At 43.6% G+C, this 18811-nt stretch overlaps 1 protein-coding gene across 2 annotated transcripts; it reads right to left on the bottom strand.

Moving 5' to 3' along the window:
• Positions 1-639: 639 nt before the first annotated feature.
• On the bottom strand, positions 640-18731 carry cdk12 (cyclin dependent kinase 12). Of its 2 annotated transcripts, XM_061749033.1 has the most exons (15): positions 18213-18731; positions 16793-18026; positions 11138-11848; positions 10317-10496; positions 9532-9671; positions 9287-9457; positions 7914-8103; positions 7777-7833; positions 7574-7675; positions 7395-7472; positions 5493-5609; positions 5281-5412; positions 4961-5202; positions 3797-4186; positions 640-1755 (listed from the first exon to the last, which is right to left on the bottom strand). In XM_061749033.1, the coding sequence occupies exons 2-15, from the start codon at positions 17926-17928 to the stop codon at positions 1424-1426; spliced, it is 3978 nt and encodes a 1325-aa protein (XP_061605017.1). In that variant the 5' UTR covers positions 17929-18026; positions 18213-18731; the 3' UTR covers positions 640-1423. The 2 variants fall into 2 exon arrangements, 1 of the variants encoding a protein (XP_061605017.1); XR_009784773.1 differs by having other exon boundaries at positions 1619-1755; positions 3721-4186; positions 16793-18731.
• Positions 18732-18811: the final 80 nt, after the last annotated feature.

Raw genomic sequence — 18811 nt, 5'->3', positions numbered from 1 at the left:
GTTCTAAAGTTTGATATTAATATTAGTTAATAAACATAAGTTACCGTGTCAGATGGATTGTTTCTAGTTACGAAGAACCGAGAAGGTGATCGGACAAATGTTGCTCACATTGTCAAAGTCAAACAAAAGGAGTGACAACCAAAAATATGGAATTGAATGCCTTAATTGTCATAAAATCCAGACATATTGCCCCTTTCAAGTAAAAAAAATAAAATAAAACACTTAAAGTGTTCTTAAAACAGAGACTCTCTTCAGAGCCCAGCAGTTCTTTTCTATAACCTGGCCCCGAGCTTCCGGCTTTACTTCCTGTTGGACGCTGATTGGTCCAAACTCACGTGGCCAAAAACCTTTTTTTTTTTTTTTTTTTGTGTTATTATTAATTGGTAATATGTGCTATAGTCATAATTATTGACCACTTAAAATATTTCACTAATAACAAAAAAAGGATTTTCACAGTTTTTGTAAAGGAATAATTTAGTTAATGGTCTTTGGGTCACAGCAATTTGTTTTCCTTATGCAAAATATTCAGTTATCTAATCTTAAATTCAAACATTTTAAAGAATAACTATATTATTTTGGAGGTGATCCACAACCGAAGCGCTTTGTTCAGTTTATGTTCCAAACAACATACACTTCAACTTGTCGCATAACTTCCTTTAATAAACTCAAACAAAACATATATTACAAAATATTTGTTTTCCTCTTTGACACATGAAACATACTCATTTGAAGAGAACGATGGACCATCATTAGAATGATTTTCTTCCAAGTGTATTATTTTCTTTAAGAAAATAATTGCACCCCCAAAAAAAGAGAAAAAGAATCTTTGCATATACACACACACACACACACACACACAGTGAGGCAAAGAGTGGCTTTGGATGCCCTCCAGGAAAAGCATTTAAGGTCTGTTTTGTGCGACTAAACTTCATATTTCACCAAGCAGAAATGCATGTTGCTGAGCGACCGATTTCATGTTTTAAAGAGTAGAAGATGGGCGCAATGGGCTAAATTAATAAGGCTTGTCACAACATCGAGTTTACTGCTGCCGTTTTTTTTTTTTGTAGTTGATGGCAAGTATGGAGCAGCATTCGAGAGAGAAAAAAAACCCAACAAAAAACAAACAAAAATCCAGTCTTGCACTTAGCACTTTCCAGCATTCAGGCAGAAGCAAAGCATGTTCACCGTGAAACTTTTCCTTACTTCCAGTGGCGAACAAACACAGAACCTCCTTGAAGGCCAGCGTGACAATCATTTCTTTTAATAAATCAAAGAACCAAGTAGAACCAAAACACTTTCATCACATTACAATCCCACCAGTCCCTTTTCCCAGATGATTTACTACATTTACTTCCTGTGGGTCCTCGTTCAGGTGTGAATTATGGGGCGGGGCTTCGAGGCCCAGGTTAGCTTAAGTAGGGGCTCAGCGGGTCGTTCCGTGGGAAAACCGGAGGTCCTGATCCTTGGGGAACTTTACTGTGTTCGAGGAATCACCTTCAACAGCTGTTGTCGCCTCCACTGTGGGAGGCGGACACTTGACTGGGCCCGCCGTGTCGGGCGATGGCTCCTCTCCATCCGAAGAGGCCCCGGCGTCCGAGATGAGCTGGAGGAGAGCGGCCGCCACTGCGGATGTGCTGATGTCCTGGCTCAGGCAAGGGGTGCCGCCGGCGGGAGGCAGGCCTGGAGGAGAGGGTGGACGCTGGTCACCGGGTGGTGGAGCGGGGCAGGTGTTGAAGGGCTTCCTTTTGGGTACATCTGGAGAGGACATCACACATTAGCCACCAATCATGTTTTTTTTTGTTTTCTTTTTTTTTTAAGGATGCAAGGGAACACGCTGTACCTCCTACCTTGACCACTAGAGGGAGCCATCAAACGCATTTAAACATGCATTACAACTTGTTAGATTGAAATTTCTTCCTATATTCATGTTAATGTAAGAGAGACGTGCTCTGTTTTTAAAGAGAACCATTTTGAAAGTATGCATTAAGTTGTCAAAAAAAAAAAATTATGCAGCACAGTGAGTAATGAGTGAGAAACAGTGGGATTGGCATGGACAGGGTGACTGCAAATGCACGGAAGTTGCAGTGGGCCTCAAGACCAAATAAAACCGTTACTGCTGTCATTAAATGATTGGCCATTCATTCAAACGGCTAACCACATTATCCACATTCTAGGACTTGTTGAATCAGCGTTGCGATTAAAAAAAAAATATATATATATATATATATATATATATATATATATATATATAAATGGTGTGTAGAAGTTAAAAAGAAGCACATGCAAGTAAGGTCTAAAGATTGAAAATATTTATTTCCACTTGATAACTTATGAGCGTGTAAAAAGGTGGACATGACAGTTTGAAGCTTCTGGTGGAAAGAAAAAAAAACGTGATACAAAACCAATGAGTGTGGAGAAACAAGGAAAAGTGGGAAAATGTGAGGAGGACAGGGAGGGGAAAAGGTGACTTTTTTTTGTAAGCTTTCTTCAAATGAATGACACTCGACTTTGTGGTGCTTTTATTGTGTACACCAGCCGACCACATCCACATGCGGCAAACCGTCACCCTGGTAACATGAAGACACTTTTTTTTTTTTATACATTTGGGGACAAAAAAAAATTTAATTTCGAGGGAGTTAAAATGGGAATAAATCATTTGCCCAATTAAAAGTAACAATTATCCCGCTAATATCATCACTAAATACAGTAATCCCCCGCATTGTTGTGGTTTACCATTTTCTGAATTCACCTTGCCACGTTTTTTTGTGAAACCTATACTCTGTTTTTCACATACACCTACTTGCAGCTTTTGGGCGTATTTTGTGCTGGGTCAATAACACTAAGGGCTTCTGTACTCCGAGCGACGTGACCGGACACACTACCGGACAATCGCGAACCAATTACAGGCGGTGACTCCCGGCGAGCTGCAATGGGAAAAACTGTGACCCCTAGTGTTATCAGTAATAAACATTTGTGCCTCCACATACACTACATTATTTTTTTATAAAAACCACAAACAACATGGTGTGATTGTCAAGGAACATTGCCACAGCCACTGTAGCTATATTAGAATAATACAAAGAGAGCACACGTGAGAAATTAAAGAGTGGGGTGTGGATATTTTTTAGGCTGTTGCACTGGTGCATTTTCAGTGACAGACACTCTCCACGTTTCACTTTTGAGCCACTGCTACATACAATTGTCATTACTCTTTGACGTGGCAAGGCCGTTCACCTGGAATTCAAATTTCAACTCTCAGCAAAACAGTCGGTCACTTTATGAAAACTAGTTGCAGAGCCCCACAAACTGCAGTTGTGTTGGGTCATGTCAGAAGATGGCGCCAAAGCACTGGATAATAGAAAAGTGGTAATTGCTGTCAAGGAAGTACTGTACGTCACTGACATATCTCGACTGTTAAAGGGGGAGGAGCTATGTTCAGCCCGCGTTGTTAATGGAAGTTTCAGAGACTCTTCAACTTTTTGCGCTGCTGAAATCAAGTCATCTGTAAGCTATTTAAGAGTAATGTCAGATGTCTCTGAAATGATATTCAAGAGATTTGAGATCATAGATTCTGGTGTATTTACAGTTTAAACACTTAATCAGTTATAAACATTGTAAGGGAGAGCGCGAAATCAAAGCAGTACGCGGTCCCTATCCCCCACGAATAGCGGGAGATTACTGTATGAAAATGCTGTGGATAGAAATCTAAAGTAACAATACTTTTCTTTGTCCTACTGCAGTCCCCAGTGACGACATCTCCCCCGTGTCACCTCCTACAGACTAAAGCCAGACTTGCCCTTGCGCTCAGTAGTGGAGGCGGACGAAGCGCGCGTTAGGGCCTCCCCCGACTGGACACCGTTGCTGCTCTCGTCGGCCTGCTCCTCGCCCTGCGGCTTCATGATGTGGCCCAAGATGAGTGCCAGCAGGTTGGCCTGCTCCTCCGGAAGGGGCGCCGCGTCCCCGGAGGCAGGTGACAGCTCTGGCGGTTCGGCGGCCGGCGCCCCACCCTGTTGGTGGTGGTCAGAGGCCTCACTGAGCGCCGAAAGCGACTGGCTGAGCGTCTCTGCGTTGGACAGGTTGAGGAGCTGGGAGACCTGCGGAATGGAGAGGTCCGTCTGGCCTTGGAGGAGGTTGAGCAGCAGGGCCATCTCTGTCTGGTTCAGCTGCTCGGCGGCCGCTCCCAACGCTGGACGCACACATCAGGAGAGCCACAATAAACAAACACTCAAAAGGTATAACGTCATTTTCATCCAAAACTGGAAGAGCAAAAAAATAAATCAGCTCATGACAGCAGTTCCAATCAACAAAAAAATTGGGTGGACATATCTATCATAACAAGATGCAGGAAAACATCTCAAGGGACCCATGCTTGAAATTGAACATGAAGTCAGACAGTTTGGTTGAAGCAGCCATTTTGGGTTTCTTTGGCAAACTCCTGAGAATTCCAACAAATGACTCCCAATTTGAACAGATGGGCAACAGAATTTTTTGGGCCCTCGAAAGTCCCCAAAATTCAAATGGTTTTGTGTATCCTGCTGAAAATTGACTTATTTTAGGCTAGTGTTTCCCAACCTTTATTGAGCCAAAGCACATTTTAAATAACAAAAGATGGTTGTGCCTGTCACTATATGTTGCTAGCATATTATTTATAGTACATTTTTGGATCAATTAAGTTAAATTAGATGTTCTGGCCCTGTTTTAGCCACATCCCCTAAAAAAAAATAAAAATCAGGAAAACTGAAATTGTGAAAAACATTTTGTTATATCTTAACAATGGAGTACTAGATAGTTGTCATTCTTTGCACGTTTTCAACAATTATCTTCAAAAATTTATAATGTATTGAGAAACAAATGTCTGCATTTACTTTAAGGGGTCTTTAAAACATTGCCTGTATACTGAATATTTTCCAATGTAATAGTGTGACACTGGACCACATCTTTTCGTATTGTAAATATTTACCTGACAAATCATTGTCCGGGACTGTGGCCGAGGGTGGCTTTACCGGCGGAGGAGGAGGAGGCAGCGGCGGCGGGGGTGGCAATGCTCCAGCTGGGCTTGTTTGCGGACGACTGTTCTCCCCACTCAAAGAGCTTGATATCTCCTTCCGGGGGGCTTTAGGGACGTCCTCGGGCTGCCCGCTCTGACGTGCACGCCGGCGCTTCTTGCTCCACAGTTCGTGGCAGTCTTGATGATGAGGAAGACTAGAAAGTTGGGGGGGCAACGCCGTTACAGCAGTGAAGTGCTCAACTGAAAGATAACAGTTATTCAAGCCTACTGACTCTGGTGGCGGCATGTTGTTCGGATCCACGTCGCACAGGAAGTCGCTGTTGAGTGCCCCCTCCGACGTACAGCGCCGCAAAGGGTCCAGGGTCAGCATTCGGTCCAGCAGGTCCAGGGCGGGGGTTGGCAAGCTGTAAAAGACGAGGCAGTGTCTTTCAGCTACGCAAAAGACGACAAATCGCGTTTATGGCGACTTTGGAGAAGGACGTACAAGGCAAACTCCTCCCGCAGTCGTCGCCGGTACTGCTTCTTGGGTTTCATGGTGTTGAAGAGGGGCAGCTTGATAACGTCAGGCCAGACGGCAGGACAAGGGGAGCCACACAGGCGACTGTGGGGCACAAAAAAAGACACAGATGTCATTAGTTACCAAACAAATATAAACGTGTTGGCCAAAAATGGAAATTTGGTGGACTCTATGTAAGACTCAGCACTGAGTAGAATTTCCAATGTCATCCACAAACCAGTGTTTCTCAAACATTTTACACCCCAAAAATATTTTGCTCTTTAAGTACCACCATCATGGCCAACATTAAAATACAATACTACGGTAGGCCTCAGTGTTCAAAAGAAGTTAAATATAACTGAACTTAGGCAGTAATTATTTCACATACCATTAGAGGAAAGCCTAATACCACACTTCACCAAAATCACCACATTACACAGGCAAAAAAAGCTTTGCTGTGTAGCGTTGCCCATAGGGATCATTTGGGCTTGAATCAGAATCAGAATCATCTTTATTTGCCAAGTATGTCCAAAACACACAAGGAATTTGTCTCCGGTAGTTGGAGCCGCTCTAGTACAACAGACAGTCAATTTACAGAACACTTTGGAGACATAAAGACATTGACAAAAAACAATTGTGCAAAAAGATGCAGAGTCCTCTAGCACTTAGAGCAGTTCGAATGACTAATATTGCAATAGTCCGGTGCAATGACCATTGTGCAAAGGGCGCTGAGACTTCAAGGAGTGTATGCGGTTTAAAGTGACGAGTAGTGCGATAATCTGGGACAATGGTTGTGCAAATGAGCCCAAAATGGCTGCTTTAAACAAAATGGCCGATTTCACGTTCCACTGGGGGAATGGGTCCTTGAGACTTTCTTGTGAGATCTGTTAGGTCCACCAAAATCAATTCCATTGGGTGAAACTGGTGGCAGGGCTCTTTTTTTTTCCTTTTTTTTTTTACTTTCAAGCAACAGCTACAGTTTGAGTTTTGAGGGGTCGTGTTCGCCACCCCTAAAATCCATGCATTTTCAGCAGGCTGCAAAAGAAATTGTGAGTTTTCAGGCATGTTGAGGCCCCCCAATAAGTGATTAATTTGTCACAATAACAACAATAGAGAGCAATTTCCAGAGGCCATTCTCTTGCTTGGTTGATGGAAGCTAAAACACAAAGTATACCGTACCAAAAAATAGCATGCTCCAGAGACGTGAGAAGTTGTTGAGCGTACTGTAACTACAATACAAGCACTCGCTCAAGTAAACAACAGCCATAGATGTGAATACGTAGATAAGTGAGGTGCGTACCTACGGCGAGGCTAAGCTAATTCCCATGCAATGCCTTTGATGGAATGTGGCACATCCAACATGGCCACCTGATAGGCACATCCGGTCACCAGATCTAGTCTTCAAACTGTATGTGACAAAAGTGGCAGAACCCAGAAACACGTGTCCCAGTCTCTCCCTATTGATTGCACCACGGCGCCAGTAAACAACAGCAGCCAATTCTGGAACTACCAGACTTAAGTGACAACTGGAAACTTATTTTTGGACACGATTTTATGTCCATTAAATCCGAAATCTGTTAATTTCAGGTTCCACTATGTTTACATTTGCATTATTATATTATGGAGAAGGTGGTCAAAAATATACTTGATTTTAAGGAAAATCTTTTACAAAACATTTACATTGTTGCTTTTTAAAATGTAATGCTCCTAACAAAAACTGATAAATACAACTACAAACACAGTGGTAATTACAGCCTGTCTTTCCATCGCAGGATAAGTATATAATGGTCAAAAGGTACTAGACTATAGTGATAATCTAGTCCTATCTTAGTGAATTTATGACATCCTTAAGTTTAATAAAAGATCTATTCATTTCTACTGATGACCCACCTGATAAGCTCCAGCTGCAGGAGCTCCTGATTAGCTTGAAAAATGGGCTTCTTCGTGAACAACTCTCCCAGAATGCACCTGAGACACGACAGGCAGAGTTAAAGTCAGTCAGAACTGAAAATGAGTTATACACGAAGATAAGCCCTCCATGAGGATTATTTTGTAGACTTTACACTCACCCACAGCTCCACACGTCGATTGCTGGAGAGTACCTCTCCTCGCCCAGCAGCAGCTCAGGGGGGCGATACCACAGCGTGATGACTTTGTTCGTGTATGGCCGACTGAAAGCGTAGACAGTGTCAAAAAGAGCAACAGTGGCATCTAGTGGCAAGTTTATCCTACTAAAGGGGAAAACTTCCAAGGTCATGAAGAAGCTTATTACCTCTCTTCTGAATTATAAAGGCGAGCCAAGCCAAAGTCAGCCAGTTTAATCTGACCTCTAAAAGAAACATGAGCACAGATTAAAAATGTGACAAAACTCCTTTTCCACACCAAAACAGCTCCTTCTGGGAGCATTACCTGTTGTTGAGCAGTATGTTAGAGCACTTGATGTCACGGTGCAGGAAATTGTTCTTGTGGCAGTAGTCCAGGCCTTCCATCAGCTGGCGCATGAAGCTACGGATGTGCTCGTGCGAGAACTGGACCAGGCCCGACTCCAGCAGGCCCATGAGGTCGTGGTCCATGTACTCAAAGACCAGGTAGAACGCTCCTTAAATGTTTTTTTTTTTAAATAAATAAATAAAAAGGTTAACACGTAGTGGTTAACACTACTGCTTCACAGCTCTGAGGCTCTGGGTTAAAATCTCCGCTGCGGCCTTGCATTTTCTCCCTGTGCATGCGTAGGCTTTCTCCAGGCATTTCGGCTTCCTCCACCATTCTAAAAACATGCATGTTAGGTTTGTTGAAGCCTCGAAATCAGTGCTTCTCAACTGGTGGACCGGAACCCAGAAGTGGGTCATGGAATCGTTTTGAGTGGGCCGCAGACAGAGCTAGTGAAAAAAGTGAGGTATTGCTATCCTGTTTTTTTTTTCCCATTAAGTACAGAAGTGTACTCAGTTCCCACATGGAAGATAGTAGGAAAGTGACAAGGAATGCTACATCCCCTAAAGTACAAATATTCTACAAGCAATTGAAACAAGTGGTGAGCTTTCAACCATGTTGATAAGGTCCCACAAAACCTTTGTTGAAAGAATCATAATTAGAGCTGGGGGAAAAAAAAATTAAATCATCAGCTAAATCAACCATAAACATTGGTCGACGCAAAAATTTCTGTCTTGAGGCAATAAAAAAATGACAAAAGTATATTCCGCTGCTCGGAACCAATTTGCGCCACCTGGAACTATGTTTGGTTACTGTCTATGTTTAACGACAGAGGAGCATCTGTAAGTAATTTTTAAGACACTGTTAACATGAAGTATGAGTGACCTGAATGGTAGTTAGTGTTTTTGTGACCTAAAATGGTAATTGCTAGCGCGCTAATGTTAATCACGATTGCAAACCGTTGGCATTGTCTCAAATTCTATACACAGAATTTATACCATACACTCAATACCAACATATGCAGTTTAAGGATAGAAGTCAATCCATCATACATGAGAAAAAAATGCATGTTAGAAGTAAAATAAATAAGTAAAAACATGAACAAAACATTCCCCCCCCCCCCTGCTTAACAATAAACTTGTTTAGCACTACACATGATGTGGGTATTTTTTTTCCTGACCTTTTTTTTTTTTTAGCTAAAAGTCAACTATTCACTCTTGTTCACTAACTGATCCTGACCTTTGGATACCAAAACACTCAGCAAACTGATCTTATCTTTGACAGAAACCTCAAAGTCTATGAATCAAAAACACTGAAAGGGCAAGTGACGCAGCAGTTTTGTAGCTGCTTACCTTTGTCCTTTTTAAAGTCAAGTGCATCCTGCTTGTCGGTGACAATCTCCTTCATATTGACGACACTGCAGTGTTTGAGCTGCCGCAGGATCTTGATCTCCCTTATGGCCGTGATGGGGAAGCCCTCCTTCTCATTGTCTAAGCGTACTTTCTTCAGGGCTACCAGCTCACCTGGCGACAAGCACGTGTAACAGTCACGACTCAGTGTGTTTTGTTGTGAGCGTAGGCGACGACGACGGTCTTACCCGTGTCTTTGTCCTTCGCCTTGTACACTTGGCCATAGGTGCCCTCTCCAATGATGCCGATGATGTCAAACTTATCGACGCATCGTTTGCCCCAGTCACTCTTGGTGTGTTTACGCTCACCGTAGCGAGGGCAACAAATCCTGTGGGTATTGGGAAAAAAAACAAATGATGTGGTTTGAGAAAATCCTTGCCAATCAGTCTAATATGAAATAAAATTTAAAGTGCTAATACAATCTAACACAAACCGACCATAATTTGCCTCAAAGTTTGCACTCGGCATTTGTAACATCACGTAAAATTTCAGCAAAACTACCGAGACATCAGCGCAATCGGTACTGAAAAGTGTTTTGCTTTTTCTTTGGCTTTATAGATTTTTGGGTGAAGGGTGCCAGCGACGGCTATAAAGGACAGTTTGATGACAACCACAGAACAGGAAACAGAACTTTTTGCGATGTGGTACTCGCGTCTCGTGTCCTGGCTGCTCATTATAATAGGGAAATAAATTAAATTAAAATTTAATTAAATTAAAATAAAGTGGACCATAAAAATTAAAAAGCCCCACAGGTCATACAATTGAACAGAAACAGACCAAAAATTGTCTGAGTGAGATTGTCGTATGTAACATCACGTGAAACTTCAACCAGTATCTAAAGGTTTTTCTACTTTATCTTCGGCTTACAGCTTTTTGGTGACGCCAACACAGAGGGTGTCAGTGACTGGAAAAAGAGAAAATAACTTTATAAGAGGATATATGTGAATATATAAATCTCATAAAAGAAACTGACTTTGGTCTCTTTTTAAGGGCCGGTAGGGGGAGCGACAATCCCTGATGAGCGGCCAACTGGAGGGGCGAGGTGTCACCCCCAGGCAGGGTGGGCGGTAGCGGGAGGTCGATGATTGACGGCCGGCTCCGGGTTTCCTTCTCCCTCCTGGACCCTCGCTGAGGATAAGTGGACCTCTTTGGGCTGAGAAAGGAAACAGAAAAGCACCATTTTGGCGAGGTGTAAGAAGAACTTGCAGCCATCTACATCACTGTGAAACATTACAACATACCAATTTATAGTACTGACAAGCCATATAGTCTATGGCAAGGTTTCTGACGATAGATTAGATGATCTCAGGTACCAGCATTTATTAACGCCAACAACCTAAATCTACCCAACTCAACAAAATTCACTCTAAGCTGCTGTTCCTTGCCTATCAGACTACAATGTGATATTTTTTAGATCGTTGAATAGCATATTGAAAGATTAACTGTCATTATTAAGGATAATTACAGCTGTTGTTTTAAAATTACAAAAAAACATGAACCATGAAGCTAATTAACAAGAATTTGTGTGCCAGTTTGATATGCCAGCCAATCAACTGGGACATTGAATAAAAACCTGATCTGAATGTCATTTTGGATCTTAACCGAATGTTTGGTATACTCTGGGCTATGGCACGAAGTAGCTCACTGCATTATCATCAATGGTTGCATTACCCTGTCGAGTGTGGTGAATATTTTTAACTACCTAATGATCTAACAAACTATGACATCATCCTGCCTGTATGTTTGCTACAACACCAATTTAGTGTATTCATGTCTGTTCTGGTTGCTCCTCACCTGTCCTGAGAGTTCCCCAGCAACATGGGGGGCAAAGGCAGAGGAGGCAGAGTGGATGTCTTGTGGAGAGGCGTCTGTCGGGCAGGACTCCGTGCAGGGACAGGAGCGGGTGATTTGGCCACGGCCGAGGGCACGGGAGCCAGAACGTTGGGGATGGCCTGCTGGGGTGGTGGCGGCGGAGGTGGAGCTGAGGAGGTTGGTCCGGGGGGCTCAGGGGGTGATGGTTCAGGGGGAGCAGCGGGTGAGAAGGTGGCAGAGGCGGAGGGTAAGGGGTCAGCAACTGGTTCTTCCAGGGTGGCTGTTTCCTGGGGTGACTGCACAGAGGGTGGAGGCTGAGATTCTGTTTCTCTCGAGTCTTTTTCTTGTTGCGGCTCCTCCACTTTAGGCCGTGAAGAAGAGGAAGACAAGGATGACGAAGAGGGGGCTGCGGGTTTCTGTACGGCGGGGGAGGCGGCGCCGCTACCACAGGCGCGAGCAGCCGCCTCGGCAGCCTGTCGTTCCTTCTTCCTGCGGCTGAGCTCGGCGCCAAGGCTGGAGTTGAGCGGCAGGCGAGTGGCAGGAGGTGAGCGGCTCGCGGGCCGGCTGCTGTAGGAGCAGACACCTGACGCCCCGGCCGAGGGGCCGTGCCGCTTGCCACGGGAACGGGACGAAGAGCGACGAGAGGACGACGGGTAGAGCATTGGGGATCGACTCCTGGAGCGGCCAGAGCGTCTAAAAGGAAGGTTTAGGGTTAAATATGAAATGAACAAAGTAAAAACTGGTTTTATAGGGTTTCCCAGGTATACATTTATTTGTGGCGGGCCGCCGCAATAATTTTTGGCTGCCACAGATAGATTTTGGCTTTGATGTGCTCCTTTTGTTTCAGCTAATGATCCATACTACTGATTTCTTTCCTGATATGATACTGAAAATACAGTCCCTCAAATGACTGAAATATCAAAAACATCGATATTTCATTTTGAGAATAAATCTTCTGGTATCAGCACCATTGACATTTTAGACCGTATCAATCATTCCTCCCGCCAGTGATGCTGGTCTGGTGTACAATGGCATCTCGTCACATACTCAGTGGTGTTTTTGTTTGTATTCGTATGTATTTTCGCTTGGAAACGCCACTCAATATTGGGAAAAGCATGTACAATCTTCAGGACCTTTTGCGTTTAGGATTACGCAGCGAAGACTATTACCGGAAGCAAACCAAAACTGCAGCACCGGGCACACGTAATCTGACGTAGTTGACTCCTTTATCTACAATTATAGTTGTAAAGTTATGTAGATGATCTATGTGAAACAAATAAGCATATATATGCAACTGTTAAGTCTCCTGCCCACCATTACTATAAGACCCACTTCACTTCATACTGCCACGGAACTCATACTGTAAACCCACTAGTACTCCATTAAAATAATTTTGAAAAAGTTCCAATAAAAGTGTTTAGTTGTAATTATATGTACAGTACTGCATGTTTTGAAATCAACTACATTGTTACCAAAACTATCAAAAGTTCTAATTTTTTTAACAAATAAACATTTTATATTCAAATTGCACAATTTTTTCCCCCAAAACCCTCATGTATGCGGATTAGGTTAAAGTTATGTTGCTGTTACGCTAATTTAAGTACAGCACTTATGAATATTAAAAAAAAAACTAACAGAATAAGGTTAATTATATTTCATAAAAGAAATTACCCGTTTAGTCAGCCACTGCTTGCTGCAGACAAACTTCATATTCACAGTAAAATATTTTTGCAGATATAACTCGGGTCACAGTCAATCGTTATTATATACAAAGCTACGGTATGCCAATTACGTCAGACTACACACATCATGCATGGGCCAGTGCTACTAATGGAAAAAGTGTTTGAATTTACATTTGATAAATGTATATATTGAAGCGATTGTATGTTTTTCATTGCAATATTTTAATTTATTTTAAGATATTCTGTAAATGTTTGACTTTAACACCCATCCCACCACCTCAAAACCCAGCCAGCCGCCAGATACCCACCACCACAGATTCTAGTCCTGTGGGAAACACTGTTTTATGAAGTCTCTCTCTCTCTCTCTCTCTCTCACACACACACACACACACACACACACACACACACAGTAGTACATTCGCGTGCTGTGCCTTTAAATGTGCTGTCTCTCTCTCCCACATTCGCCCTATCCAACCCGCCACTCGTGTGCTCCTTGCAGTGAGCAAGCTCTGTGTCCATGTCTCTCGTTAGCGGTTACGTTCCTTAAACTTTTGTTTTTTAATGGTATATTTTTTTAATTTTTTTTTTTTTTTTTTTTTTTAAAGGTACAATCAACAATACTGTATTGTGTACAAACACTTGCATCCGTACATCACCTGCAGTTCTTCATAAATAATGTAAAGCTAATCTTCTTTTGTGTAACCTCCAAATTCCATTCGCGTGAATGGCTCGGGTCTTCTGCAGTATATTCTCTCCGTCACCGTATCTCCATAACTTCTCCGGCATAATGGATATCTTGTCCACAGCTTAATATTGTTTTACAACACCCTTGGCTGGTGTAATGTTAACCCATGTGACTGTGGTGGTTTTCATTGTATGCTTGATGGAGGCTATGTGGTTGTTTCAAATACACGTGTAATTCACTTTGTTTTATGGTTAGTTTGACAGTAACCTCCAACTGGTAGTGGCAATCAACAGCTTGAAGTCTCTCTTTTTTGAAGAATATTTAGTAGTTATATCAGTGAAACTGGTTCTTGTTGTAAAGTAAGTGGAGCCACTTGCCACCGTACAGCACTCGTACCTCAAGTTTGGGATCGCAAGTCAAAGCAAAAACTCGGGCGATCGACGGCTCGTATCCCGAAAAACTATTTTCCAAATTCAAGCTAATAGGAAAAACTATTTTCCAAATTCAAGGTAATGTGAGTATATTAATATAATGCTGTCTTGGAATTAGACTTTACACCGATCTGATCGGCATTATCGGGATTGCCCGATAATTAGCATTTTATGCTGATCGGCTTTCATGTCATAAATCGCCGATCCGATCAATGACGTCATCGATCGCCTCCGCACAAGATATTTAACTCCGCGTCTTCGTCGTGTATGAATCCAAAAGGTAGTTTATTTTTAGCCTTGTCAATTGTCTTGTTGCGCAGTACTGTAACTATCTGACGGCCAATAAAGTTTTTTCAATCTTGTCGGTGAAAAAAGACGTCGTCGGTGTGGGACTATTTTGCTGTGTCTCAGACAAACAACACGTAAGTTATTTGCAGTTTGTGCACAACTGAAGTACGTCGTAGGGAACGACATCCAAATGCTTCAAAACAACAAATTTGATCGAGCACCTGAAGAATGTACACGAGGAGCATGCCGCGTTCAAGCAACGCAGCGTGGGGGGTGGGGGAAAGTGCCAAACGGACTCAAACTCTGGACAACACCCGTCCATATCGGGACAGTGAGAAAGTTAGAGTAAGCATGTCATTAACAGTATTTTATTAAAGTAATTTAATTGCAATAAAGTAATTGAATTATACTAAGTTAGCACCCATTATTTCTGTTAGTTATGTTGATTTGACCTAAACTTATGTCAGTGACCAATCCTTGAATGCGCCCTAGAGGACATTGGTGTTTTAACTTTCGTGTAAAATGCACGCCCACAACCCTTGTGAGGATAAGCTGTACAGAAAATGGATGGATGGATGGTAGCTAACTGGCAAACTAGCATGGCTAACATCAGTTCATTTTCGCTCTGACATTACAAAGCAAAGAAAAAGCGATTTGGATCTTATGGAGAAAGATTTTAGATTTTCTTTTTACATTCAAATGTACCTACAGTGGGTCAAAAAAAGGATTTAGTCAGCCACCAATTGTGCAAGTTCTCCCACTTAAAAAGATGAGCGAGGCCTGTAATTTTCATCATAGGTATACCTCACCTGGGGGATCCGGAAAATCACATTGTCTGATTTTTAAAGAATTTATTAGCAAATTATGATGGGAAATAAGTATTTGGTCACCTACAAACAAGCAAGATTTCTGGCTCTCACAGACCTGTAACTTCTTTAAGAGGCTCCTCTGTCCTCCACTCATTCCCTGTATTAATGGCACCTGTTTGAACTCGTTATCAGTATAAAAGACACCTGTCCACAACCTCAAACACTCCAAACTCCACTATGGCCAAGACAAAAGAGCTGTCAAAGGACACCAGAAACAAAATTGTAGACCTGCACCAGGCTGTGAAAACTGAATCTGCAATATGTAAGCAGGTTCGTGTGAAGAAATAAACTATTATTATTAGAAATTATTAGAAAATGGAAGACACACAAGACCACTGATAATCTCCCTCGATCTGGGGCTCCACACAAGATCTCACCCCGTGGGGTCATGATACCAAGAACGCTGAGCAAAACTCCCAGAACCTCACGGGGGGACCTAGTGAATGACCTGCAGAGAGCTGGGACCAAAGTAACAAAGGCTACCATCAGTAACACACTACGCCACCGGGGACTCAAATCCTACAGTGCTAGACGTGTCCCCCTGCTTAAGCCAGTACATGTCCAGGCCCGTCTGAAGTTTGCTAGAGAGCATTAGGATGATCCAGAAAAGCACTGGGAGAATGTCATATGAAACCAAAATAAAACTTTTTGGTAAAAACTCAACTTGTCGTGTTTGGAGGAGAAATTATTTTTTCCTTTTTTAATCCATTGCTCTTGCACTCTCTCAATATATTCTGTGTTTAAATGTGTGTGTATTGTTTTAAGTGTTTGAAGACCCTAAAACGAGTTAAAAAAAAAAAAAACTTTTTTAAATATATTTTTCTGATTTATACAGGTATTTCTATATTGTGGATTTTCACTTATCGGGGGGTGGGGGTGTGTGTGTGTGGGGGGGGGGGGTCTTCAACGTAACCCCTGCCATGGAGGAGGGTTTACTGTAATGCAATTATTGATATAATTAAGATTAAAATCAGAAAATGGAACTTCACAATGTCATTTGAAAGATGAACTGCTCTGCTGGTCAATTTCCTACACGTTTTTTACAACAATTATTTTTTGATAGTCAATTTTCATATGTTCTGTAGTGAGTTAGTTTTGATGACAAAACAGTAACGCTCGTGAAAATCGGTTGCAAACTTAGCAAGTTACGACTTAATTTCAATGTCCTTGAATTGCCTTCTATGGGAACGTCACCACTGCCAACATAGCTGCCACGTAGCCACGTTGTTAGCCGGGTTGCTACAGCGCACTGGTGTAGCTAGCGCCCATACAGTTTCTATTTGGATAGCTATTTTGACTTGATTACACCGACATTAACAGTTTGTTGTCTTAATTAAAGGGATGCAACAATTCAATAAATAACATACTGAAAAATACTATTTTTTTGACGAAAATAAAATGCTTTCCAGACTTTTTTTTACCATGTCAAACACGAACGCTATTAGATTTATAATTGGATGATTGAGGATGTGGAGGCGGAACTTCTGCCTAGAACAGGTTTCTGCCTTACGCCGGCTGGCGACCAGTTCGGGGTGAACCCCGCCTCTCCCCCAAGGTCAGCTGGGATATACTCCAGCTCACATGCGACCCAAGTGAGCATAAGCATCAATAGAAAAGGATTGAAATCATTGGCTAAACAAAACAAAACCTGTGTTCGATAGAATAACTGGAGACTTACTCACCGAGACACAGGACTGGGGCTGGTGCTGGATGAGCGTCGCGCAGTGTAAGGGCTGATGGAACGCCTCCTGGAGTAGGGACTGCTGTCCCGCTCGAAGCTGGACGACCTGTGCCTGCTGCCGTAAGGGCTGTCCGACCTCTGCCTGCTGCGCCGGCTAATGTCCCCGTAGGGACTCAAGGATTGCTGGGATGCCTTGCGCCTGGAGTAGCCATCGTCTGTCATTTGGCCGCCCAGCGGACTCTCTCCCCTCCTGGGACTGGGCGACAGGGCGGCGCTGGCGGCTTTCCTGCGAGGGCTACCTCGACTCGACTTGCCTTTGGGGCTGGACTTGTTGCTCTTTGAGGACTTGCGGTGGCTCCGGTCTCCACGGACTCTTTGGGAGTCACCGTGGGCGCCTTCTATCCGGGCATCCCGCCTCTGTTGCTTGTCTTTGCGGGACTTGCCCGAGCGGCCGCTCTCCTTGCTGCGGGATGAAGACGTCGAGGACGTAGCGCTACCTACGCTAACCGTGGGGTGCATTGGGGAGAACATGGGATCTACTCTCTTGAAGTCAACCTCCTGCTGGATGTGGCGCTTGGACGGTCCGGAGGACGCCGATTTCTCCTTGCTGACACCAGAGGCGCTTTTGTCACGGTCCTTGCTGCTCTTCTTCTTGTTGCCACGTTCCCCATTACCGGGGTCTCGAACTTTGTTGGGGTCCTTGGACTTTTTCCGAGAGTGTCTATGGCCCTTGCTCTCGCGACTGGGGTCTTCCCCGATGCCGTCGGGCAAGGGCTCGAGTCGCTCCATCACCACCACTCTGTCGGGCAGTCTGACAGTCGGTGGATCAGAGAAGGTATCAGAGTCCGAGCTGATATCGTCATACTCTACCAGAGGCTTCACCAAGTGGACGCTAGGAGGCGCTGTGCGGCCCAGGGATATATATTCGGGATTCATCGGTTGTGCCGCGGGCGATTCCCGAACTTTGGCCGATTTATGTCGTTTACGCTTGGAAGAGGCCATTAAAGATTTGAAGTGCAACTTGCCGTCTTTGCTGGTCATGTCTCCCGCAGCTGTGTGGAGGGCGGCGTGGGCCAAGGCGCCGATGCTTGACTCCGGCTTCCTCTTGGTCCCATGGTGTCGGTCCGACCCAGGCATCCCTCAAGCCGCCGTCGGTACCACCTCACCAGCGGCTGGGCCTTGGCGGTCCAAGCAACTCATTAACCGCCGATTCAAGTACAAATACTCAAGTGTTCCTAAGCAAACAAGAATAAACAGAAATCAACACACTAGGCCGCGATGGTCCCTTCCGCCTCCTCAAGGCCGATTCATTCCACTCGTAGTGTCGTCCAAACTCGTCAATAATGAGAAATATCCCACCGTTGTTGTCCGGGGAAGCACAATATTCACTTTCAACGAGTCCGTCAATAATGTTTTCCTACCAAATGTTGGAGCATTGTGCCGTTGTCGTCTCGCCGTCTCAACTTAGCTAGCACCGCTAGCTAACGCTGGTCAAGCTAGCGAGTTGAGCCGTGGAAAAAGAAAAGGTCCCCTTTGTCAAAGCTGTCCTTGTCCGGTGCCAAGTTATGGAAAAGGTGATTTTATTCCACAGAATTACGGTTTTAGCGTTCACAAGCGAGCAAATGCCTTCACTTAAAAAGACGCTCGCCTCTCGAACAAAATGAAAACTTGACCCGGTTGGTGCTGTTTACATATTCCCTTTAATGTAAGCTTTATCCCTTTCTAAATTCAATATTTATACGAAATCATAGTTTTTTCGTGTGTAGTAGATGTTCCAGTTTACTATCAATGGCTCTGGAAATCAACCAGGCCTGTATTTAGGGCGATGCTAATGGATTTAATAACATCCACAGCCCTAGCAGCAGGAGACTACAAACGCCATTGTGGCTCCTGTGACTAGCAACTTCTGCGCACAACGGATTGGACCGGAACTCGACATGGTGTCAATCAAGGGCGTATCCCAGCGACAGCCAATCATTTCTAACGACCCGCCCAATTTTCCGGGACGAGTGACAGTTTT

The sequence above is a fragment of the Phyllopteryx taeniolatus genome, chromosome 16, assembly GCF_024500385.1.
Source record: "Phyllopteryx taeniolatus isolate TA_2022b chromosome 16, UOR_Ptae_1.2, whole genome shotgun sequence".
NCBI lineage: Eukaryota > Metazoa > Chordata > Actinopteri > Syngnathiformes > Syngnathidae > Phyllopteryx > Phyllopteryx taeniolatus.
The sequence above is the reverse complement of the archived record's forward strand: the minus strand, read 5'-3'. Positions and strand labels throughout refer to the sequence as shown.